Source organism: Ambystoma mexicanum, chromosome 12 (genome assembly GCF_040938575.1).
Source record: "Ambystoma mexicanum isolate Mex_15411 chromosome 12, UKY_AmexF1_1, whole genome shotgun sequence".
Lineage (NCBI taxonomy): Eukaryota > Metazoa > Chordata > Amphibia > Caudata > Ambystomatidae > Ambystoma > Ambystoma mexicanum.
This window is the reverse complement of record NC_090936.1, coordinates 1,251,511,788-1,251,538,570: the sequence shown is the minus strand read 5'-3', so window position 1 is coordinate 1,251,538,570 and position 26,783 is coordinate 1,251,511,788. Positions and strand designations below refer to the sequence as shown.

At 47.5% G+C, this 26,783-nt stretch overlaps 1 protein-coding gene across 3 annotated transcripts in view; it reads right to left on the bottom strand.

Annotated features, from left to right (window-relative positions):
• The window catches only part of WASHC4 (WASH complex subunit 4), a 1,230,387-nt gene that overhangs the window by 1,075,930 nt on the left and 127,674 nt on the right, over window positions 1-26,783 (bottom strand). For 2 of the 3 annotated variants that reach the window (XM_069629940.1, XM_069629942.1), the window contains one exon: window positions 25,573-25,626. In XM_069629940.1, the coding sequence (XP_069486041.1) occupies window positions 25,573-25,626 (54 nt within the window). Of the gene's footprint in view, window positions 1-2,766; window positions 2,864-2,959; window positions 4,146-25,572; window positions 25,627-26,783 lie in introns of all 3 variants that reach the window. The other variant, XM_069629941.1, reaches the window with a different exon arrangement.

The window sequence follows — 26,783 nt, the reverse complement described above, 5'->3', positions numbered from 1 at the left end:
TAATGGCGCGCCACTCTGCAAGATGCTGCGCCAGCCTTCCCCCAACCGGCGAACCATGGGACATGGCCTCATAACTGAGCTGAAGCTGCTGCGGCGTTGCCTGAGGGCAAAGAGGCAACAGCCCCAGCGGCCTTGGCACCTCGAGTACCTTGTTTTCCACCTCTGGCACTCCTACGGTGGCCCCTTTGACTGGCAGCTCCTCTCGCTTTACCAAAGGATGAGAAATAACGAAAGGAACCTCCCCTCCATTGCTGTCCCCTAGGACGAAAAGGCGGAGGTTGGCGAACTGCAGCGCCCAACGACTTCACTGCAGCTTTTGAGGTCTGCAACCTCTCAAGGCTCTTGTCAGCCTTGCTGCTAAAAAGATGTTCCCGTCAAAGGGCATCTTGAGGAGCCGGGGCTGCACATCAGGAGCAAACCCCGACTTCCGCAACCACACAAACCTGCGCATCACGGTGCTCGCCGCCATGGACCGGCTGACGCAATCTGCCATATCCAAACCCGACTGAACGGCCTCACACATGGCATCCATGCCATCCTGAACCATAGCAAGGAAACCATCCCGTTCATCCGCTTCGGGAATATGTCCAGCCGCCAAGATAACAGTTCCACAGAGTGTGCGTGAAACGAGACAAATGGAGTTGGCTGCCTGAAGCGCCATACCCCCTGCAGAAAACACTTTCTTCGCCCAGCCGTCAAAACGCTTGTCGTCCCTATCAGGAGGAATGGTAGGGTACGACGCCTGCTTTGCCGGGGCCGTAGCCGCCTGCACCACCAAACTCTCCGGAGTAGGGTGCTTGGACAAGTAGCAGCGGTCACTACTGGTTGGGCTGCATTTTCGCGGCAAAGACTTGCTCACTGCCGGGAGACTCTCCGGAGCAGTCCAAGCCGCTGCCACTCTTCTTTGCAGAGCCATATGAATGCAGTACCGGGTCAGTTGGCGGACCAATGTCGAGGATATCTGTAAGGTCATCCTGAACAAACTCCCCTGGGGGAGCAGACCATCCGAAGCACTCTGTGACCCGCAACATAAGGCGCCGGTACGAGGAATCGGCATGAGTGCCAGGCTCAGGCCTACAAAACTCCACCTCCGGAGAGGTGTCCAGCCCACTAGCATGCAGGGACTGCCTCGGGTCCTCAAACTGGCTATGGCCCAAGAGAATCTCGTCAGGCACTGTGTCAGGCACCATGCCATCATCAGAGCCCTCATCCACCTCTGAAATGAACTCCAGATGGCGGTAAGAAGGCACAGAACTGGAACCAAAGCAATGCTTGACCTTGGCCAGAGCCTTTCTAGGTGGTTCCCTGGATCCACGGGGTACCCCCGTCGACACAGCCCCGAAAAGCGTTGAGGGCGTCGAGTGAATCAGCGCCAGCGTCGAGAGAATCAGCGTCGACAACATGTCCCTCGACATCCTGGGCGCCAATGGCGTCGACGACATCCTCGGAGGCGGAGCCTCGAGAGTGTGTCGACGACCTCGGGGCCACAGGCGTCGATGTCTTCCTCGAAGACTTCACAGGTTCACGCGGTCTTGAGCGCGTCGAGGACCGGGACCTGGACCTGGACCTGGACTGGGCATGCCGAGAATGACTCCCCTTGTCCGAGCGGGACCTTTCCCGCGAATCGTGACGACCACCCGAGCCCGAATGCGTGCGAGCCGCGTCTCTCGGCTGATCACGACCGACCCCACTCGAAGGCGCGGACGGACCAGTGCCTTGCGATTCGAGAATCGACAACATTTTCTTCCCGAAGGAAGCCCATTCCTCCGGTGTCGCATGCTTGGTGGGGTAAGCGAACCGCTGATGGGCGGAGTCCTCGGATGAAGACGGGGAAGGTGACCGATGACAGCGCTTCCGGGAGTGCCTCGAAGAGGCAGAGGAGTGGCGAGACCGACTCCGGGACCAAGACCCACTGGACTTCCGACGACGAACGCGGAGAGTTACCCCTCGAGTGGTCCGTCGCAAGCCCCGCCGACCTCGACTTCCGGGGCTTGGACACCTTACCTACATATAACAACTTCTTGCGCTGCTGCAAGGCTTTCGACGTGAGCGACTGGCAGTCGACAGTCATCCGTGTCATGGGCCTCCCCGAGGCACCAGAGGCAGGTGTTGTGCGAGTCCGTGACCGACATCTTGGACCCACAGTCCCCGCACTTCTTAAAGCCCGGACGCGGTGTGGAAGACGAGGTAGACACCTTTACAAAGAAATAGTACACAAACAGGGTCGAAGAACCGAGAAAGCAACAGAAACTCCAAAGAGTCGAGGCGAGCCGAGATTCCCGAAGGAAACACGTTTGCGGAATAAACGGAACTGAGGCTACGGGCGTCGTGCGTCCTACTTATAACATCCAGTGACGTCGGCTGTCGGAGGAGGCCCTCGAGGGCGGCGTATCGACGTCATCAACGCAGGACTCAGACGCCGAAGATTTTCCGAAGCAGCACAACTGTGGTGATTACTGTCATAGATATGGAATACGACGGAGGACCCAATCCCCTCGAAAAGCTGTTTTGTATGTTATGTGGTGAACCTTAATGGATTTGAATACTAGGCCAGAGTCTAGTAAGAGGAGGATTTAGTGAAGAATGTGTGATGGAGTACATTCAATAGGGTTTACATTTTTTGACTGGCACCATATTGCTAATCTTTTCCATTTGTAAGTAACAGTGTCGGGTTTGCGTGCTTCCTTGAGGATTTCCATACACCTATGAAGTCATTTTAAGTGTCCAAAGGCTATGACGTCAGGAGCCAAGCTCTGTTACGCTCACCTGGTATCCACGGGGACTCCACCCAGCCCTGGTTTGATGATTTGCACTCTCGAACCCTCTCCCGGTCGCTTGGTAAGGCCTCTGGTTAAAGATGGGTCTGCAATATAGAAGAGCTGGATTCAATACCAAATTGTCTTTATGTTTTCCCACCTCCCTTAGCCTCAACTCCTTCCTCCCCCTTGGCCCTTCTCACCTTAACATTGTAAAAGGTGGATTCTCCGTCCTGCTCCTCGTGGCAGGGGCGCGTAGATGTGGGGGGAGAGCAGCGACCAAGTTGCTTCACTGGTGCAAGCCCCCCTGTGGGAATCCAGGCCTGCTGCGACTCCGTAGGTTTGCTGCTTTAAAGTCTTTATATGCAGTTCTTATGTTCCTCTTAGTTCGAATAATAATGTCTTGCTTCTTTCCTTTTAGGTATGGAAAAGTATTTTGGTGTTGTCATGCAGTTTGAAGATGTGCATGGGCCGGGAGGCGAAAGCGCAGTGTGCACGATGCTGTCCGGTGAGTAATGCGTGATGCGCGGCGCTGTTTCGCCTTTTATATTGCTAACCTGTATCTTTTCTCTCCTTGCAGGTTGCGATGTTCCTCGCCGAGCGCCGTAATGTTCCAGCAATGATACTGACCAGGAGAGGACTACCCAGGTAAGAATTGTGCGGCTTTCTTCATTCGGGAGGAAACGTGAGTAAACGCTTACTAATGCGCTTTCTTTCTCCTCTTTCAAGGTTATGGTATTCCAGGATGCATGCGGTGCCGGATGATGGAGTTCGTACCTTCAGGTGAGTGGAACTGAAGTCGGCGATGGATTGAAGACAGGATACTGTTCCAGGTAAGTTTCATAGTGTTCTTTGTGGGATATTTTAACCCACTCATGCAAGCCCTGCAACATCACTGTGCATTGCTGGCAGCAGAAACATCAGAATGGCCACTGGAAAGCATGCTGCTTGCCAGAGATCACCAGAAAATGCACAGTGAAAACCGGAAAAATAGGCTGCCACCCACTTTTGCCTATATTAGTGAGCATAGGAGGTCACTGCCTAAAACCACCATTGGGCTACACACACAGTAGCCTGAAACCACTTGGAAATAGCAATACTGATTGCCAAAAGCAACCCAGAGCTGTTTGGGAATTCATTTTCTTGATTGTCAAAATGTGCCAAAATCATGGCTCACAAATCACCAAAAAAATCCAACCTTCTTGTTGGGTGTTCCACATGACTCTACCGCAAGAATCCACATCAGTACAATGTCAGCAAGAATCATATGCTATCAAGCTAAATCCCCTTTTAAAGATAGACAGCTGTCAAAATGGGTGTAGTACCGTTGCTCGCCTCTGTCAGGTGCTGGCGATTTAAAATTCTGACAGGAGAGCTGTGTTGCAGAAGCTAAATATGCCAAAAAAGAGAATTCCATCAAAATGCCATATAAAGTGCCACACAGTGATTTCATTCTGAAAAAGACTTGATTTAAAGGTATATTGCTCATTTTAAGTTTATAAATGTATGATTTTCTTCACAAGGAACTATGTGCAATTGATCAGAAAGTAACCTGATGCAGCTAAGACTTCAAAAGAATTGCTTCCCTGAGAACCCTTCACACCTGGGGCCTTCTCACCAACAGGAGAGGAGGTCGCATGGACATGTTAATCGGAGGGAGGAGATTTTCCCTGCAGCCCGGAGGAAGGAACAATGGGGTCTTTGGGGATGAATAGGAATATGCTGATTTGGGTGTAACTGGTCAAACAACTGCTCTGGGAGAGACAGGCCATGTGACATCTGACTGACCTAGCTCTGGGGGGCGGGGGGCGGGGGGCAGAACAGACAGATGTGAATTCAATTGAGAGTAAATGTATGTTTTATAAAATTGCTAATAACATTCTACCGAGCTGACAAAAATATGAAACTTTGGGATTCTTAAAATGACAAATTCACTCACGGTTCAAGACTAAGCTGGACGCTGTGCGTTGTTCTGAGACAAAAACCCGGGATTTATTAATATTGTAGATACTTGTTTATGCTAGAAACATAAAAACGTACAGTAATATGCTCAGAGAGGGTGTGTATGTCTGTGTACAATTGGGTGCAGAACCAATCTTGGCAAACCCACCAAAATCGCGAATAAGTTGTCAATTTCTGAACCCAATCACGTAGGAACATGGGACTTGAACAGAGACATGCCTTGATTAATCTGTGATGTGTACATGTAGTCTCAATAACTTGTGTATCTGGGAAACATGTTTTTGGGAAAAATTGATTTTCTAAGTAAAAGCAAAGGGGAGTTTCTTCACTAGATTGTAAAACACAGCATCACTCTGACTCATTCTGACACGCTGATCCTTTCTCCAGTCAGGCGACAGGGAATCCTCTAACCTATCAAATCCTTAGGGGGTTGGGCATGTAGAATCAGCCTTCCCAACCACTTTGAAAACACATAAAAAGAGACTGCTTAGGACAGGCACTTTTCCACTTCAACCGATTCTTGGCGCAGCACCCTGCAGGAAGATTCCAGATAATATCCAGACAGACTCCAGATAGATCCAGAGACCAGACTCTAGAACCAAGCTCCATAATCCAGAACTTTGAAGCAAAGGCCTAATTCACAAGCTGAATCCTTCTCAGCAGGCCTCAGATCTTTTGCAAACCTGATTCTAACCCCTAAGCTCCCCAGGGGCTCTCGCATTCAACAGCCGGGCTGAGCTGTTCTATTCTAGCTAAGAACCCTGTGCTAGAACCCAGATCCGGACCCAGAAAGCAGTGCTATAATCCAAGACCCATCAGATCTAGTTCCAGAGGCCGTAGACCGCCGTGCAGTGCTGAACGCAGAACCCAGAGGGCCTGAGACCTGTCCGGTGGTGAGTGAAGTTAAACCCTGGACCAGTTCTTTGACGAGGCGCATTCCATTCCAGAGTGAGTATCTAGTCTAGAACTGCGCATAGTCATCTCTTAGTTTAAAGTAATCCTATTCCAAACATTTTAACCTGTCCAGAACTGCATTAGAGAATCTTGTGTCCATCCTGTTGTTGGAAAATCTCTAAGGCGCATCTGTCATTTCTGAAATCTTGACTTTATTTCTGTAAATCTACCTTCACAACAACGTCCGTATCTTTTGAACCGTACGTCCTAGAAATGTAACTGTCATTTTAAAGTTAAGATCCTAAGCTTTCCAACAAACCCAAAACGACATTCCAATCATTATAGTCTTTCCGTAATCGCGATTTACGCACGCGGAAAAAGTGCTGCGAATTGCAATTTAGCTCAATTTCACCACATGTTAAAATAGCTGCTTCTTGCTTTCAACTGCTTAGATTCGTTTTCAACCTGGTAATCACTCATGAATCATTGCTAGTGTTGACCTGAACTAATCCAAGGTAACTCTCACTTATCCTGAATATCCCTTAGTGAATTAAAAGCATTTTAGTATATTTTCCCATCCTTTGCAATTACATTCAAAAGCATTTTGACCTGTGTTTTAAAATTATACCCGTTTTCTCTAAGCTTGCTGGGGGAACTGGAATTGAACTACATTACTGATTGTATTCTTGAAACCTGTGTACCCTCCTTCCCATCTCTTCATACTGCTAGTGGGGGGAGTGAGTAGTCACAGGGGAAAAGTGACCATATTATCTTTTGATTAAAATCATATCAAGTCTATTTCTGTGTTGCATTCTTTCCCATTATTGCATTTCCTTGAATCACATAAGTATTCTCTGCTACAGTATCGTCCATATTCATACTTCTAAGTGATTAAAGAGTGTCAATTTTGTAATATTACACATTGTTGATTACCGTCCATATTCATAAGTGTGCTATTCAAATATTATTTTATTCATAAAATTGATATGACAATGCATTACTTACCATAAAAGCATTTCTGATGGTTGTATCTGCTTAGATTCACATGCTGTGCATAGTCCGACATCCAGTGGTCACTGCGGAGTATTGCATTTTGTTTTTCGTAGTCGAAAAGGGGACGTCGACAAGGCATGTCTGTAACACTATCCCTATAGTGACGTGCAGTGTACCCACAATCCCTCACGCGTCGAGGTCCCTCTGTTTTTTTCTGCCCTGAGGGAGCCTTCTATACGTGAGTGAGTACAGAAAAGATAGAGAGATGTAGAAAGATGTCTATGTTCCTTCAATCCGAGCGGGGAGGAAGGGTGGGCGCATGTGAATCTAAGCAGATACAACCATCAGAAATGCTTTTACGGTAAGTAATGCATTGTCTTCTGATGTTTGTGAATCTGCTTAGAATCACATGCTGTGCATAGACTAGCGAGCAGTACCCGGAGCTGGAGGTGGGTTGTGAGAAGGAACAGTAGAGAAAAGATGTCTTAATACTGCTTGTCCCACCTGGGAATCAGATCTAGAGTGACCATCTAGACAGTAGTGTTTTGTAAAGGTGTGTACAGAACTCCAGGTTGCCGCTTTGCAAATGGACTCAAGGGGAACGTTTGCAATTAATGCTATGGATGCCCCAGTGCCTAGAGTAGAGTGTGCTCTTGGCTTGAAGGGTAGTCCTCTCTTAGCAAGAGTGTAACAGAGAGTGATGCATTGAACAATCCATCTAGAAATAGTGGACTTTGAGACTGCATCTCCTCCTCTTCCTGCTGCCACCGAGACAAAGAACTGATTAGTCTTTCTCAGTGGCCTAGTTCTTTCCATATACAACATGACAGCTCTGCGCACATCGAGTGTATGGAGGCTTTTTTCTCCCAAATTGGAAGGGTTTTGAAAGAATGTTGGTAGTTCTGGTTGACATGGAATTTCGATATGAATTTCGGTGCAAACCTTGGGTATGTGCGTAGAACCACCTTATCTTTGTGAACTGTTACAAAGGGGTCTAGAATAAAAAGAGCCTGTAGTTCACTTACTCTCCTAATGGAGGTGATAGCTATAAGGAAAGCAGTCTTAAGGGTGAGGTCCTTAAGAGTTGCCTTGTGCATGGGTTCAAAGGGTGAGCCCATGAGCCTGGTAAGTACCACATTAAGGTCCCAGCCGGGAGCTGGGTTTGCTATCGGAGGGTGTATTCTCTTTACCCCCTCCATGAAGGCTTTGATAGCAGACTTTCCACCGTGACATCTTAAGATGAGAGGTGGTGTATGCAGAAAGTGGCGCTAGATGGACTTTAATAGAATTGAACACTAGACCTGAGTCCAGTAAATGGGTCAGGTACAGGACAATTTGTGTGGGAGAGCAGTGGACTGGGTTGATGCTCTTACCTCTACACCAGATGACAAATCTCTTCCACTTGCTAGAATAGCAGTGGCGAGTGTTGGGTTTTCTAGCTTCTTTGAGAATGTCCATGCATCTCTGAGGGAGTTGTAAATGGCCGAATTCTATGACCTCAGGAGCCAGGCTGCTAAATTCATGTTCTGTGGGCATGGGTGTAGTGTCTTGCCCTTGTCCTGTGACAGCAAGTTGTACGGGCAGGGCAGTTTTCACTGGTGGGGACAGGGACATCTCCATCAGGTGAACAAACCATGGTTGGCGGGCCCACATCGGGGCTATCAGTATCATGGTGACTGGTTCCTGGTGCATCTTGTGCACTATCTTGTTCAGCAGAGGAGTCGGTGGAAAAGCGTAAACAAATTTCCCTGACCATGGTATCCAGAGACCGTTCCCCTTGGAGCGGTTCTGTGGGTATCTGGAGGCGTAATCTAGGCATTGGGAGTTCTCCAGAGTTGCGAACAGGTCTATTTCTGAGAAGCCCCACTGTGTGAAGACGTCGAAGACGATGTCTTCGTGTAACTGCCATTCGTACTCTGAGGGCAGAGGGAAGTCTCTGCTGAGTTCATCTGCTAGCAGATTGAGTTCCCCTGGTACATGTTGTGACAATAGGAACATGTGTCTGAGAGCCCACTTCCAGATGTTCTGGGACAACTTGGACAGTCCTGGAGAGTGAGTGCCCCCTTGCTTGTTGAGGTAGTACATGGCTGTGGTGCTGTCCGTGAGGACCATCACTGTCTTCCCTTGTAGGTGTGTCTGGAAGGCTTTTAGTGCCTTGAACACCGCAAGTAGCTCTAATAAGTTTATGTGTTTGGACGCTACGCTCGGAGTCCAGACTCCGTGAGCAGTCTGATGGGATAGGTGAGCCCCCCCCATCCTGTGAGGGATGCGTCTGTGGTTAGAGTGGCTTCCACTGCGGGGGTGGCGAATGGTTTCCCTATTACCAGGTTTTCCTTCGACCACCACCGTAGCGAGAGAACCAAGGCCTGCGAGACCACCACTAGATCGTCCCATTGTCCGCTGGCCTGACACCACTGGCTGTTGAGCCACTCTTGCAATGGGCGCATGCGCAGGCGCGCGTGAGGTACCAAATAAATACATGACGCCATCCTTCCTAGCAAGCGCATTGCTTTACGTACCGTCACCTCTCGACCGGCCACATATTGAGAGATCTGAAACAGCATATTTTGGACCCTCTCGTTAGAGGGGAAGACGAGGCCGTCCTTTGTTCGAATTAGAGCCCCTAGGAATTGTTTGATGTGGCTGGGGTCTAAGCTGGACTTCTTCTCGTTGATGGAGAAGCCCAGTTGGAACAAAAGGTCTACTGTCTTCTGGGTGTTTGAGAAGCATGTCTCGTAGGACTCCCCTGTTATGAGCCAATCGTCGAGGTAAGGGTATACCGGTATGGACAACCTGCGCAGGTGGGCCGCTGCCACTGCCAGTACCCTCGTGAATACCCTTGGTGCAGACGGTATGCCAAAGGGTAGCACTCTGAACTGGTAGTGTTTGCCCTCTATCATGAACCTTAGGTATTTTCTGTGCGCTGGCAACATCAAAATATGAAAGTATGCATCTTTCATGTCTAGTGTTGTCATGTAGTCCCCCTGAGATAGCAGGGGAATTACCTCCTGTAATGTTACCATACGAAATTTTTGTGGTTTTACAAATTTGTTCGCTGGGCGCAGATCTAGTACAGGGCGCATGGTTAGGTCCTTTTTGGGTACAAGGAAGTACACTGAATAAATACCTTCCATTACCCGAGATAGGGGCTCGATCTTTATTGCTCCTTTCTGTAGCAGCTGTTCTACTTCTTGCAGGAGGATGACGAGGTGTTCTGGTGACAGGCGTCGTCCCCTTGGAGGTCTGTAGGTGAGGGACCGATTGAACTCTATACAGTACCCGTGGGCTACGGTTGACAATACCCACCGGTCTGATGTTATTCCCTCTCATGCTGAAAGGAACAATGTTATCCGGCCCCCAACCGGAGACGCATGGGAGGGGACCCGAAGCTTCGGGTCATTTGGTGTTACTTGCCGGGGTGCCTCTGGGGCTGGAAACTCGGCCTCTTCCCTTGCCACAGCGTTGCCCTCTTTGGTTATACTGGTTACTGGTACCCTGATAAGAGGGCCAGTTGTCTGCAGTGTAATGCTGTTGCTGCTGCTGCTGTTGGCGTTGGCCACGAAAAAAGCGCTTGTTCCCAAATCCCCGCCTGTTTGGAGGCTTTGAGATTTGGTCTAAGGTCTTTATGGTGTCGAATTCTTTCTTCGCATTTTCCAGTGCATCATCCACTGCCCTTCCAAAGAGATTTGACTCTTCTATTGGTTTATTAATGAGTGACGCCTGCGTTTCTGCCTTGAAACCGGAATTGCGAAGCCAGACATGACGCTTCAGCAGAATTCCCTGCACCAAAGAACGGCCAGCAGTTTCTGCCGCATCAAGAGTTTTCTTAATGATGCTCTGGTTGACCAGAGCTCCTTCTGTAACTGTAGCCAATAAGCGTGTTCTTAGAGGTTCAGGGGCTTCTTCGATGTCCTGCTTAAGCTTTCCCCATTGAGCATCGGCATAGCTTGCCAACAATGTATTATTATTGGCAATCCTAATTGAAAACGCTGCCGAGGTGGAAATTCTTTTGCCCAAGGCGTAAAGTTTTTTCCCTTCTTTGTCTGGGGGTGCCTCGCTGGTTGACAGTGGAACCCCAGCCCTCTTCCTTGTGTTAGTAACCACTAAGGAGTCCGGGACTGAGTGACCCCTGATATATAATGGGTCTGACTGCGAGGGTGAGAACAATTTCTCGATTCTTGGATTGACCCCTCTTACCAGCGCGGGGGTGGACAGCGATGGGGTGAGTCGTCTCTTAACCGAGGCGAGGATAGGAATAGTTTGACTAGTTGGAGGTTTTTCCTTAATAATCCTTTCGACGAAATCAGTATCTGGGGTGACCTCCCCAGTTTCAACTTCAAAATGCGCTGCTGCCTTCCTCAGTAGCGCATTGAAGGTGGGCTGATCATCTACTGGAGATGGGTTCCTGACCGGTGTGGTCTGAGGAGAAGAAATGTCTATAATGTCGGGGTCTGTAGACCCTGATGGTGACTGCCAGGGCTGTGAGCCACCTTCACCTGGGTCTTCCTCGTAGCCCTCTTCACCTTCATGAAAACCTTCCTCCTCTTGTTGGTCTTCATTATGCACAAACTCATCCTCTTCCTGGAAGTGAGAATCCTCTTCAATGAGGTCGTAAGAGTCCATGTCTTCCTGTAGGGGGTTAAAGTGCTACGGGCATTTAGCCCTTGGCCCTTCCTGGGGTACCTCCCTTGGCCTCTTGGGTGTCCTATTTTCTGGGATGGCCATGAACCTGTCTAGCTTGTCCATACATGACTGGAACCTCTCTACAGTCCAGTAAGGTAGGCCAGAGCGGTTTGGGAGTGAAAAGGGAGGTTCTTCTCTTTGCAGTTGCTTAGTTCTCTCCCATAGCGTCGAAGATAGCGTGCCTTCGCCTTCTGAGAAACCTTCTCGCTGGCTAGGGTCTTCTGTCAACGGTGGGAGCTGTCCCAGCCTACCCTCCGGCGTCCTCGGCATTTCTTTGGCCTTGTGAGCGGTTATCGACGTGTTACCCGCCGTCCGTCTCTGCCCGTCTTTCGAAGCTATACGTGCGAGGCTTTTGGAGAGCAGCTTCTCCGTCTAGGGATCGCTCACCGTCGCTGTAGGCAGTGCACAGTCTTTACTGGTGACGTACGCACTCTTGCGAGGCGCGTCGCCTGAGGATTTGGGGTTAGCGCCCTTATTTACAGAAAGCCCAGTCGCGGAATCGGGGAGGGCTTGCGACCCTTACGGTCGGCGGAAGGCGCCGATGGACCCGACGCCTCCGTTGACGCTATGGCTGCCTTCGTCTTTGACGAATGCGTGCCGTGGGGTATGTGCTTATGTGTTTTCCTGTGTTCGTCCTCGTCGCCGGGGTGTTCATCCCCATAAGCGGGGCATGAGCCGGGCTTGTCGGGGCTGGGGACGGACGCCGAGGAGCGGGAACGCTCCTTCGAGAGGTCTACAACCTCTGTTGCGGAGGCCGTGTAATCACTTTCCTCGTCACATTCGGCGACGGCGGCAGTTGGCGAGGAGTCAGACCTAGACATCGCATAGGCTGCCCACCTTTTGACCCTGCGGTCTTTTAAGGTTTTGGGTTTAAGTAACTTACAGGCCGCACAGCCGTCCTCTTTGTGATCGAGGGGCAAGCAACGGTTACACCGTTTGTGCTTGTCCTTCCAGGTAAATTTGCCCTTGCAGCGCGGGCAAAACCTAAAGGGCGTCCTCTCCATAGCTGAGGGTATGAAATGTGATTACGACCTCGAAAGAGAGGGAGGGGAAAGAGGAAGGCATTCTTAGAGTGAAGCAAAGAAATGACCACACAACCCCACTCTCCCTACTGTATTAGGCCGGCGAGGCCAGGCCACGTGTTCGGCAGCGCTGAAGGATCTCCTCCACTCGTCCCTCCGTCGAAGATCTTGCTCGGCGGAGAACAGCTTCTGCGTCGAGGGAGGGATCTATGTATGGTTATAAATAATAGTAAACGACCAAGGGTCGAGGAAATGATTTCGCAATGTCTCTCGAAGAGCTCTGCATAAAGGCGACCAATAACTGGGCCGAAAAAAACAATCTGAGGGACCTCGACGCTTGGGGGATTGTGGGTACACTGCATGTCACTATAGGGACAGTGTCACAGACACGCCTTGTCGGCGTCCCCTTTTCGACTTTCGAAAAACAAGATGCAAACCTCTGCAGTGACCACTGGATGTCGGACTATGCACAGCATGTGATTCTAAGCAGATTAACAAACATCAGAAATATATATATATATATATTGTTTATTCTTCAAATAAATCTTTTAATTTGCAAAACAAACCTACTTCTTGGCTCTGAGGTCAGGGGGATTCAAAGAGGGGCGTTATATAAAGGGTTCATCATCCAGATTTAACAACTTTGACATAAAAATATATAAATAAGGGCTTCCATTGGGCATCCCATCCTAAGCATCGACTTAGTTGGATTGCTGGATTGAAGTCACTTACATCTTTCTCTCTCTGCAGGTCCTTGGTTTCAGGTAAGCTGGCATCCAAGAACTTGACACGATGAGCGTTACGCTGCCACAGCAGAATAACGCGAAGCATGTTCTGCTGTTTGGGTGCAGTTTAAATAGTCTCAGGTAAAGTAGTCCAGGTAAAATAGTCCCAGGCCTGCCACACCCAAAGTAGTCCAGGTAAAGTAGTCCAGGGCCTGCCACACCCAAAAGACTAGACCGCATAGCTCAGTTCCTTATAACTGAGCTGTGTGTGCCTCCATGTTGGCTGAACCCCCCGCACCCACCACCCCCAAGTTAAATAGTCCCAAGTAAATAGTCCCATTCTAATGTTGGTCCTCATGTTGGTTATGAGCCTGGCGCCAAAGGCGCCAGGACTGACTCCAAGAGTCTTGGATGAGGTTTTAAGGCTTTCGACCTGGCCCTAACTGGAAGGCTGACTTGCCAGTGAGGGCCAGGGGCAAGGTTCATGACAGCTCAGACTGAGGATGTGGGTGGAATTTTGTCCCCAAGTGCTGGGACAGCATGTTGTAGGGGCACGGGAGCTTGATTGGTTCACACATCGCTAGTTTGAGCAGATGTGGAAACCAAGGTTGTCTTGCCCAAATAGGAGCAACAAGGATTAAAGTTGCTTGTTCCTGGTGCATCTTATGGACGTTCATGCTCAGGAGAGGTGTTGGTGGAAAAGTGTAAGCAAATTTCCCTGACCAGCACACCCACACGGCATTCCTGTAAGATTTGGGTTGGGGAAACCTAGATCTGAAGTCTGGGCATTGTGTGGTTAGACTTACGGCAATCAAAAGGAGGATAACCCCAGAGGGAGAAGACATTGTCTAGAATTGCTCTATTGAGTTGCCACTTGTGTTCCTCGGGTAGAGGATTTCTGCTTAGAGAGTCTGCTGGGAGAAATGAGTTTACCTGGAACGTGTTGCGACACTAGGAACATGCTCCACTTGCGTGCTCATTTCCATATTTTCTGGGATAGCCTGGACAGACATGGAGAGTGTGTGCTTCCCTGCTTGTTTATGTAGAACATGGCAGTGGTGCTGTCTGTGAGGACTTGCACCATTTGGCCCGTTAGATGCAGTTTGATAGCTTCAGGGCTTGGAGTACCGCTAGTAGTTCTAGAAGGTTGATATTGTTTTGGGCTGTGTAAGGAACGCATGGTGGCAATAGTACGACTGACGTGTGACCACAGTTCAAGGGTGTTTATTGCACTTTCGTAAGGGTGTGATAAACGCCTAATCTAAACCTAAATCTACAGATGGGAGCAAGCTATGACCATCAAATAATAATAATGCAGTCTTAGTGGAATCGTGTCAAATAAAAAGGGCCTATACTAAAAAACCTATTGCCAATCCTTACTACTAATTTACAAATAATGTGGGGTAATGTTCATGAAAAAGAAAGAAGTGTTCACAAAATTATACGTCAGGATGCTCTGCCTCCCTTCCTCACGTTTTCAGCATGGGCAAGAGGGGGCACTCCAGCAAAACACACACACAGGCTTCTGTGGCATGAGGATACAGATCTGTTTCCACAGTTCAAGACATTCTGTGTTCAAGCCTTTTTACTTCTTGCAAGTCTCTTGACTCAGAGGGTCTGTCGCACACAAAAATAAGGAGACGTTGCTTCACCTTCAGTATTTTGCATATACAGAGTTTGGGTGTTCACTCTGGATCCCCCTCATCCTGGCTCAGACCCTTTCAAAGCAAAAGCTTAACTCAAAAGTTTCAGGTTGGAACTCCCTCTGCCGGGCTCAGATCCCGCTCAATTAGTCTCCCTCAGCCAGGCTCGGACCAATGGAGATGTACTTTAAAACTATCAAAGACTTTCAAATGTGCACAGGATTTAGCTTGAGCCGCTGCATGACCACTTCGATCTCAATCTTCTTTTTCTTACACTCAGCATCAGTTGGATACCAGAGACTTTCGAATGAGCGCCCACATGGCGTTGGACGACTCTGTATATGGTATATTGGATTGACCTCCCAAAGTCCAATTACTTGTTAGTTTCCAATTATATTTGCGTCGCTCATCGTCAATGCCTCACACGCTGTTCTCTTTATATAAAGTTGCTGTTCTCAACCTTGATTCAAAACACAAGCTGGTTCGGTATCAGTCTATCTGACTCACCAGCTGGGCTGTCTTTTCTGACACAGCTTTGTTGTATGAGCCAAGGACATTACCACCGCGGCAATCGCTCCTCACCACCTGGGTTATTGACGCAGGAGAACCCTGGATACCTGCGACACACTGCACAGGTTTGCTGAGCCTCCGTTCCTGGTCTACAGTTTCTAACGTTTCAAGGTTCGTGAAAGTTACAGTCTTTAGAATCCAAGGGTACTTCCCTCCTTGTAACCCGCTGTGGTCTCGCTGTCTTTCTCCTTGTATTAAACTGCCATCTTGGAACTGTCGTCTTCTCACGAGCTTTGCCTTGCTCAGAGTGTGCTTGCATGCTCCGTCTTTCATCCGTTTGGGGAAGTGTGGTGGAAGTCAGGTGTGTGTAATGACCTGCAATTGCCCGACCATGGGGTTGGAACATGTCAGGTATACGGCTCTGGTGTTCGTCTGTTGTCGCTGCCGGTGGGCTGTCCGTGAGAAAGTGTTCATGTCGGGAAAGGGGGGGGGTTGAATTCCCAGGTATCCTACCAGGTAGGATGGCGAAAATGTGTCCCACTTCCACTTCCCGAAGACCTTTCATCCAGGTGATTCTCCCGCACTAGTCCATCCCCAGGAACTAGTGCGAAAAGCTGTGACCTGTGTCCACAGGCCATGCACGGTGTGGTGAAGGTAGTGGGTTCCCCATCCAGGGAGTGAGACGTCTGTTGTAATTATCACTTGTATTGGGGGATTGTGAAAGGGTTTCCCGTTTAACAGATTTTCCTTTGACCACCAGCAAAGTGATGGTGCTAGGGTTAGCGAAACGACCACTGGATGGTCCCACTGACCACTTGACTGACACCACTGTTTTGCTAACCACTAGTGCATTGGGCGCATTTGCAACTAGATAAATCAAGCAGACGCATTGCCTTGCATACGGTTATTTGGTGACCAGCACGATAATGAGGTACTTGCGGCAGTATGTTTTGTACTCTTTGGTTTGAGGGGAAGACTAGCCCCTCTCTTGTCTTTATGATCGCTCCTAGGAACTGCTTGGTTTGGCTTGGAACAAGGCTTGATTTTTTCTCGTTGAGTGAAAAGCCCAATTGGAACAGGAGGTTGGTCGTTCTTTGGGTATGTTGCTTGCAAATTTGGGGGGGGGATTCCCCAGTTATCAGCCAGTCGTCCAGATAAGGATACACTGGGATTGATTGTCTGCTTAAGTGTGTCGCCACTACCGCTAATACCTTGGTGAATACCCTTGGAGATGAGGCTATGCTGAAGGAGAGCACCTTGAATTGGTTGTGTTGATTTGCTATTTTGAAGCACAGGAATTTTCTGTGCACTGGGAACATTGAAATATGAAAGTATGCATCTTTCATATGCAATTTCGCCATGTAGTCCCCCCAGTTTTAGCAGTGGGATTACTTCTTGCGAAACGTTTGTGGCTTGACCTATGTGCTGCAGGGCGAAGGTCTAGGGCGGGACGCATTGTAAGGTCTTTCTTGGGCACAAGGAAGTACATTGAATAGATACCCTTGTTTACCTGGTTTGCCAGGACAATCTCTATAGCGTCTTTTTCCAGAAGTGTTTTGACCTCTTCCAACAGAATGCACTGTTCCTCCTGCAGTGTTTATCTTTGTCTTGGCGGGTGGTTGGTTGGTGACTGTACAAGTTCTATGCAATAGCCTCCCGCCATGGTGGAAAGTACCCACTTGGTATTAGGTAACCCACCTTTTAATATAGGCCTGTACTACACAAGTTGGTAGTGTGACTGAGCAGCCAGACTTATCTTAAGAGGGGTCAATGTGAGCTGTAGAGCAGTACAATGAAATCAGTAAGTACAAGTAGCCAAGTAACACTTATACAATTAAGTTATATATATATATAAATATGTTTTTATAATATACATATGGTTTAAATAATCATTCTTTAAAAAGTTGTATCTACTAGTAACATTCAAAGTTTGGATTCAGTTTGTAAAGGACCGTGAAAGTTGGTAAACAGTTTATGCTAACCCATTTTCCAGCACACAGTTGTGACTTCAGGTAAGGTCAGCACGGCACTTACTTTCAGAGTTGTAAAGGAAGGAAAGGTTAGAATCAGATTTAGGACATACTTTCCACAGTGTAAAACAATTACAATCTCCCAAAGGGAGGCAGATGAACTTTTATCCGAGCAATAATAGTGTCAATAATTATAACCTATGAGGGAACCTACTGCCAAAGCCAGTTGGCATAGAAGGGTGCTTTTAGGGAGCCAGGATAGCCAAAGTTAATGGACAAAGTCAACAGTTCTGATGCACTTCTTAGGTAAAGGCTTGCAAAAGAAGTTCAGCAGAAATCACAGTAACTTAAGTGAGCTACTTTGTAGAGAGCACAAGCTGTTCAGGCAAGTGCAGGAGAGTTGGTATCCACTCTAAAGTGGAACAAAAGCACTTCCCAAGGTAGGAAGCACAGTTTATGGCTAAAAAGGTGAATACCCCAAGCCCCACAGTACCATTGATTTGAAGATACATGTTCCATCTGGATTCCTACTTGCTGCAGCTTGGCAGACCCTTGTTCCTTGAACTTGTTCGTTGGTAGGAAAGGAAGGACGTCTGGTGGGCTCCTGCGGCAGTACTCGGGAGAGGGACTCTTCGGCTATGGATTTCCTTTGTTTAAACGGCACTTCAGTATTTTGTAGACTTTTCCTCAGAGTCGATGAAGAACGAATATCTCTGGGTGGGAAAGCTTGCTCCCTCAGTCTTGGACTCTGGTGAGGGGACTCTTGATCAAGATTTCCTGTCTCTGTAGGGTCCTCGGGATGCCCACAAAGATTTGGCCAGATTCGGACTTTGCAAGACAGTGTACTCATCAATGGTCACAGGACCCCTGGCATTGGGCTTCTGCAGCTCTAGTGAAGCACAGCAAGTCGGGGGTTGCGCAAATGCAAGCTGGTCTTGAGGCTAGCTGGTCCCACCAGCCCATGGGAGGAAGTCGTCCCAGTCAATATGAAAACAGGATCAGCAGAGATGCAGGGCTTCACGTGGCACTTTGCGGTCCAGGAGCGTGCTACTGGCGGCTCGTTGCGTTTTCCTTTGGATGTTACGCTCCAGTGGTCGACTCTGCCTCGAGTCTAAAAACCCTCGCTTTACATGCAATTTCTCATTCATTCAAAGCCTATGCTATCAATCACACAGCAGGGTAGCTGTCCTTTTAGGACAGCCAGTCAGCCAGTCAATCAGGACTGTTTCCATTCAGGCACACACAGCGACAAAGGACAGGGACGTTTTGGGACCCTCCCTTACTTCCTGCCTTCCCAGACACACTGGAGCTTGGGCAGGCTTCAGGGCTGAAGCCTGCCAAAGGCAAAAACACACAAAGGGCTCAAGTCAGTTTCAACTAACAGTTTAAAAGCCAAGAAGAAACTAACAATGGCGCAAAAAGACAGGCCATTTTTGGAAAATGGTCACCCATGGCTGCTATACTGCAGCTGAAAGTTCAGTCCGCAGTAAAAATGCACACTGGTAGTAAAATTAAACCACTGCCACCAGCCATTTAAAGTAAGTTAGTTAACAAAAAATGTTACATGCGAAGTGGGATAGGAAATACTAAGTAACCCCCCAGCACTCCACATAGGGTGGTGTGTGCTGGTCCCACACCGATAAAAGTACGACGGGGATCATTTTACTATTCGTGGGAAAAGTAGTTCACCCAAGAAAATGTATTTAAACATTCAGCACTGCACCGAAGGTGCTTTGAGCCACTATACAAAAAGCAGATGCCGAAGCAGTTTGTCGGACTCCATAAAAAAGTAAATCACGAAATTCCCAGTCAGAAACAAATGCACGAGGGAGTGATAAAAAGGTCCTACTCACTTAGGAGGAAAAAAATCAAAAGCCCCAAGGTCCAGCAAAAGATCCGGGGGTCTTTAAGGGTGAAGAGAATTAGCACAGAAATTAACATTCTCCCTAAGCATCCCCTCCAATGCATGGGTAAAATGACAAATACATCCTCCTACTGGGGGAGCATGGGAGGGGGGTCCTTGAGCGGGTGGTCATTGCTGTGGGGGGGTGGAGCCTCTGGTGGAGGAGGATCTACCTCTACTCCTAGGCCTTCTGTGCCCTCTTTGCAAATGTTGCTGTGAAGACTTCCCCTACGAAGAACCCCAAGATGAAGTTTGGCCACCCGGACTATAGTTAGAGGACCGTTGGGCGTTTTGTCCTCGAAATCGGCGTGTATTAAAACGCACCCCTCTGCACAAAAGGTTTGTTAGTAAGCTGTCCCAGGGACTGGAGGCGGTCGTGCCCTTCTTTAGCAATTTTCAGTGCGTCCTCAACTGCTTTCCCAAATACAGCGTTTGGTTCGATCTGCATATTAAGCAGGGTGGCTTGAGTTTCCAGCTTAAACCCAGAGTGTTGTAGCCAAGCAAGGGTGCCTTCTGCTACTATATACGGCCTGCATTATCTGCTGCGTCCAGATTATACTTCAGGATGCAATTAGCCAACTGTTTACCCTCAGCTACTGCTCTTAAAAGCTGTTTCCTCAGAGGCTCTGGGACGGAGTAGATTTGTTGTGAGATCTCGTCCCATTTGTGGCAGCTGTAACTTCCCAAGAGCGTGTCGTTATTGGCGATTCTTACTTGGTATGCAGCCGAGGAAGCTACTTTTCTGCCCAGTGTGTATATCTTTTTGCGCATAATCTTGTGCATAACTGATAACGTAGCGACTAAAAGAACCAAAAACTCACCCTAGTATCAAATTGGGGTGATCTGTAATACCAGGGCAAAAGATTTTTGTGCGTTATTATTTAGAGTAGGGTTGATAGTAGTGGTAACCGCATAGAGATCGGTGATGGCTCCAGAAAATACTAAAAGGCGTACCTCCAACTGTAATAGCTTCCGGTATACCGCGCCCTTCATTGATCTTGAGTTGCTGGGGCAATAGTTAGACCCCCGTTATGCATAGGTCGATGAGATTGACATGCACTTACCTGGTATTGGTATACACTATGGTTTTCTGGACACTGTCCCTTCACCGATTTATTCGCTGTGTTGGCAGGTGCTGAATCCGAAACAAATTGGGATTCTGACGTAAATGTGGGGATACCGCAAGTGCCTTTCTGGTCACATGGTCTGTTAATAAAAGTACATTTAGCAGAGTCAAAAATTAGTATTCAACTCCTATCTCTGGGGGAGAGATGAATAACTTAAGGGTCGAGCCCTTTGTAATACGGTTAGAGCTAGTAAAATTAAAGTGAAAGCAGGATTTATCTTCTGCAGTTAGTAGGCAGATGTCCGGTCGAAAATCATCTGCCGCGGCATACGCGTGGATCAGCATGCAGGAGCCATGATGTTACAGTGTTTATACTGTAGACGCATACCTGTTGACGTCACACGATCGTTATGCTTGCCGTGCTCCGAAAGCTAGAACTCTCATGCCGTTATGAGCGGAACATGTCAACATATCGCTGTATGGAGTGGTATGGTCGGACTGTGTGCGCCATTTTACAAGGAAGCTAGAAACTCGTTGGATGCCATCACATGAATTATTAATGTATTGCGTGGAGCACTGCTATACGGCATGATTCACCCTGCATTTGGGGTGCTGCAGCTGTGCAATTCTGATAAGACATGATAACCTGGAAACCATTGGTATTGAGTAACTTCCATATAGTTCTCACACATTGAGAACATCTACAGCGACAGGTCACCTCGATTCTTTACCATATATAGCTCTCACAGATTAAGAACATCTACAGCGACAGGTCACCTCAATTCTTTACCCTTTAGCATTGATACAAATATCATGCCAAGATGACCAACAGAAAGGAATACATATGTGTAGTCATAGAACTACAAATTGGCCCTGTTGTAAAAAGACACATCCCATGTTCTGAGTTAAACCCCTCAGTTGTACAGCGTAATAAGCAAATACATTGGGATTCTAAGCGTCTCAAATATATGTTACTATGGCAGCACAAAGCTCCTTATGGGCAGTGTTGCTGGGAACCCTTTGGGTCCTCCTTTGAGATTATTTTCCATATCCTAGAGCAAGCAGCTACAGTTCTTAAGGATAGAGAGATACTTAGTATCTCTCCTAAAACTTTATATTCAGAGAGATTGGCACACACCACTTTAGGTGGAGTGCCAAAGGGATACTTTGTATCCCCCTTTTCTCTGCTCCTGTGACTTTTAGGTCATCGAAGCAGAGATCCAGTGGATGCAAAGAATAAATTCAAAACCCTCCGATTTGTCCAGGTGGCTTTCTGGGGCCTTCAGCTTCCCTCCGCAAATACCTCCCCTCTCGAGCTCTTCGCTCCTCTAACTCCCTCAGGGTCAGTCGTTTTTTCAAAGAAACGATCTGGGGGTAGATCTCTGTCTTTGGCTGGGGCCTCCCTCTGGAACAGCCTCCCTGCCACTCTAAAACTTGAGGAGAACCATTTCCAGTTCGTTCTGGAGGCACCTCAAGACCTTCCTCTTTTCTTCTGCCTTCACTCCCCCTCTCTCTTGCTGATCTGCTCTCTTGGCACTGTGCACCTGGTCACCCTCTGTCCTCCGGGCGAGGTACCTGCTCACCCTGCCACCCCCCGCACTGCCTCCGGGCCGCCCCTTGCACTGGGGTCTGTATCTGTACCCATACAGTCCCCCCTTTTTCTTCCTGCACTTATCAGACCTACCCAGTCTGCTGCCTTAAACCTAGCACTTGCAAATTGCTGGCTGCACTACCACTGTTTGTTGCCTTTATTATTTATGTATTTGTTATTATTTATGTTTCTCCTCTGCTTCGCACTTTCCACTTCTCCCCCTTCCATGAACTTTTCCCCTTCCCCTCTCCCATGCACTTGTGCGTTCTCAATGTCACTGGGCCTAGTAAGATCGCCATTTTGTTCTCCCCTGTTCCACTCCCTTGCCTTGTCGTGCGTTCTCTGAAACACTTGTGTACGAGCGCGATAGAAATAAAATATCAATATCAATAGACAATCTCCTAGTTACGGCTAGTGGCAGTGGACGTGTTCTACCACCTATTGTGCACATTCTCTACCACAGCTATGTCCACAGCCTCGGTTATACATAAGTATTAACTTGCTGACTCCTCCTTTTTTCGCCATTAATAGCGTCGTTCTTGGTCAGCCCTTCTTCTACCGTCCTGGTTGAGGGAATCCTCTGTGTGTGTTTTGCCTTTGGTGGGAACCCTTGGGTGTCCCCGCTTAGTCTCTAATGTGTCTGGAAGGCAAGAAGTGAGGGAGTAGTTTACACTCCCCTGCCCTTTGTCTGCCCGAGTGCCTGAATGGAACTAGCTCCCAGTGGGGATTTAGGGTCCTATTGGACAGCCACCCGCCACTTTCTGTACATTTCTGAGAGATTGCAGAGGAGTGTGCTGGGACTGTATAAAAGGTGAGTCTCCCGAGGTGAAAAGCAAGTCTACCACTGGAAACTGAAGAAGACAACCAGAGACGCCTGCAGACACTTTGCAACACCGTGAAGCGACCACTGCTATCCTGACCCTGTTTTCTATGCAACAGAGGAGCTTTGAAGAGAACAACCAGTCTCAAGGCAAACTTTGATTTGAGCCATCTCCCGAGGTCCTACGAGTTTCCAGTGCTGCGAAACCCCAATACCAGCAGACCTGCTGCCTATTCTGGGTGCATCGTTGTGGAAAGGACAAACTCGTCCAAATAGCTGCTGAGCCCTCAAGGACACTCCAGAGATCCGATCCAACTCGCCAAGACCCTTTCAGCAGAGTGTAGGACTGAAAGTAGCGAAGAAGATTAACCAGGCAAATCGTGTCCTTTGTTGGTGCTGCAGAAAAGGTGCCAAAACCGCAGAGTGACAAGAGATGTTGCTGAAAGCCATGCCAGAGGTCCTCCCTCGAGACTGCTACTGAGAGATCCCGTCCATTGTCCTGCCTTCCGTCACCAGACCAAGGAATCCAGGTCGGGTCCAGTGCTGCCACATCAAGGAGAATCCAGCCACAATCTTTTCTTCAAATGTAAAGTACTGTGGGGAGAAAGGTATTGCCTATCTTGATCCGTGAAGTCGCTCCAGAGCGTTGAAGTGCACCCCGAGTTATCCAGGGTACATCCCCTCTTACCTCCGACTCAAGCCACTGCTTGTGTCCCTTTAGCAAGCTCTTTCACAGGGTCTCCAACGTGGATTGCGTCCTCTTGCATCTTAGAAACTAGAGTCTGTAAAGCATCCACAGGAACTTTCGTATTCTGCTTTTCAAGACTTTGAGTCCTCTCCAAACTGCCTTTAGCTAGGGTTGCTTTTTGAACCTTAAAAGTCTTGCTAGGCAAAGAAACCACTTCTATAAACCTCAGGAACTGCTGGTGTAACACTAACCAACAATTCCCCTTCCCAAAAGTCTCCATATTATAAGTGCATGCACAGTAAATGTCTTCACTGTATTTCTGCCAAACTTCGCAAGTGCACGTTATTACCGAAAATACGATAGAACTGTCATTACAGCACAAGAATAGGGTGCACATGAAAGCCAAGAGCAGTGGCAAGTGCATGCTGAGCCGCATGAGACAGAGCAGAGGAATTGCACCTGGAATAACTAGCCCTTCAGCCGTATCAGCCAATTAACAGCAAGGAAATAGGTGACATCAGTGATTTATGCACACCTATCATACGTAAGTAATTCCAATAGACGTGGCTATTCAGTACAGGCATTTAGCTTAACATAGGCAACATATAAAAGAGGCAGATATTTGAGTTTTGCTTGTTCTGTGCTCTGTATTCCTATGCCATTAGATGGGTCCATTTTCAAGTGATGCAGTCACGTGAAGATGAGAACATTTTCTGGGGGAATCCTAGGTTCACAGCTCAATTATTCAGGTAAGTCCAGGGTTCATACATATATATGTCATATAAAGCATGGGATAACAATTGACAAGTGGGGACAGAATATGAAGTGTAATAGTAGCAGTTTAGTTTGTTTGTAGATTGCCCACTCCTTACACCCTTCCGTACTCGTGGCTAAGTGTGGCACCCACTAGTGTCCAGAAGAAGGCTGGAGCATCAGAGCCACAGCAAAAAGGCACGTCTAGTTCGGCTGAAACACGTGTCGACGACCATTTGGTTGTTAAGCAATAGACACATTGTTAGAAAAATGGGGTCTACAGTGATATTTCAATGGTTTTGTTAATGTGAAGCCCTAATTCAATGAAAGGGCCTGTACTGAGTTTTTGGTGTGAATGTGGCTACAAATGGGTATGCCTGATCAACTTGGTACTTGTGTATTCGAGGAAGCAAATTGAAAGGTATTCACTGAATGAAGATTTTTTTATGCTTTCCAATGACCTTTGAGAAAATTAATTAATTGATTTTGTACAAAAATTATTATAAAATGTAATTTAATCAGTTCTGTCCGTCACTTAAGGTCTTGATGTGAGTGTTTAAACAAAAACTAAATCAAAACATGCCGTCTCCTAGAAAATGTCACAAACCTTTTGACTAGCGGCATCAAGGCACATCAGCCCTTCTCCCCCTCAATAGTACGCCCCAAAACTCTCAGGGTGATGGGATCAACCAAGTCCACAATGTTGTGCCTAAAAAAGGTGCTCTTGTCCTGGGAGCCATATGGGTTACCAGAGGACAGCACTTCAAAAAGTGTTGCAGTGACAAGTGGACTTCAGAAGAGGTTCTTTTCCGAACACAAAAAGAAAAGTCAATAAACCATAGAAACCATCCGGGCCGGGAGGATAGCTCAGGGGCAACGTGTGTGTCTTGGAAGCAAGACAACGCACAGCAACACAGGTTTGAATCCCGGGCTCTCGAGATCTTTGGGTATTAAGCTTGTTAAGCGTGGAACACTAAAAAAGCATACATTTTTCTTTAACAATGTAACGCAAGTTATTTTTTTTTCTTTTTGTTTTGTTTTTTTGTTTTCTTGTCATGTTTTCATATTAGCTTTATAAATTTTGTGTTTTATCTCTTTCTTTTCATTTTATGATGCATTACGTAGAAGTTTGTTGGTGTTCCCTTCTTTAGAACGTGTTCCAGGCTTTAGGCTTTAAGTTGTAGGTTCGAGATTTTATTTTGTTATTTTAATCTGTGATAATAGATGTGTTTTTTATGTGTTTTCTCTTTTCTCTATTTTCCTTTTATGTAGAATTCATTTGTATTTAATTATTGTAAAGGTGTTTTTACAACTATATCAATAAAAGAAAATAAAAAAATTAAGCCTGTTATAAAAGAATTATAATCCACTGGTTTAGGGAACCCACAAAGTTAGGTTAAAAAAAAAGGAACTCCAAAAAATGGAATTCTGCTCCTACAAGGCACCTAGAGGAAATCCAACCAAAAGGAGAGGGCAAGGGGCTGATGCAGGGCCATTGATATATGCTGCAAGCTTGTCAAGATGTACAGTGGAAGTAAAAATCAGAAGTTCGGCTCATGAATGAGCTGCTGTATGTCCAAATAGTGAAGGTACCTTATTTTCAGTCTTGATGAGTTCCAGGAGGGACGACTGTTCATAGGGCACCAGCTAAGCAGAGAGAAAACAAGAAGCAGAATGTACAATGTTATTCAATACTTGGCTCGTTCATCCATTTAGTATTGTCAGCTTTGACAGCACAGAAAAACAAATTACAATCAAAACTACATTTTGCAGAAAGTGTTGTCAAACTTGAATCGTTTTGCACACGAGCAATGAGTATTCAGAGCAGCCTGGTCAACGCTGAGGTTCACACTTACTGGTCCTCTTTGTTGCCAGCAGCAGAAGAGTCTTGCTGTTCCTGGTTCTCAGTCACATCTAGGTGTGTCATGTGATGCATAACTCCTTAGCTCCTTTGCTGCAAGGACTACACAGCTTCAGGTGCTTTGTGGTGCCAGCAGCTGCACACATTGCCCATCTCCAGACTACTACCAATCCAGTGCCCTCCCACCCTCCTTAGCTCCTCTGCTCCAAGGGCAACCCAGCCTCAGGTGCTTTGTGGTGCCAGCAGCTGCACACAGTGTCCGTCTCCAGACTACTACTCATCCAGTGCCCTCCCACTCACAGCAGTTGCTCGTGGGCACCTTCATAATCTCCCGAATGGGAAAGCAGAATTTTGCTCTGGCATAGGAGAAGGAAGATGGCCCCAGCCTGACCGCCCCTAAGCAAGCTCCCCATAGCGGCAGTAGCGGCAAACTAATATTACTTTTCAGCACTAAGTCCATTTTATTCTCTGCATGATTTGTTACGTGACCTTCGGGGGACAGATGCATTTCATGTTTATTGCAGTGTGATGGGATCTCTGCCCCAGCAATGCGTAGAGTTCCAAAAGAGAAGCAATACTTCCTGGTCCGCTGGCTGGGGGGAGAGTGGGCAGGGTGAGTGAGTTTATTTGATTATGGTGGGGTGTATGAGTGTGGCTGATTGAGTCCACATATGGAGCAGGTTACATGTGATTTACGGGTGTAAGGAGGTATGAATTGCACAATGGGATCTCTTAGTTGGACTTGCTAAAACAAATACCACCCCCCATTGGGAAAAGGAATTACTTTTTGTACTGTAAAAAAATCCATTTATTACAGAGACCTGCATGAACCCATACATGCAAACACCACATGCCGATTCTTTTTATGGCTACTGTGCCCCGTGTTCTAGCTACTAACTAGCCACTGATTCCTTGCAGTCTTTTCCAGGCGGACTTCTGCAAT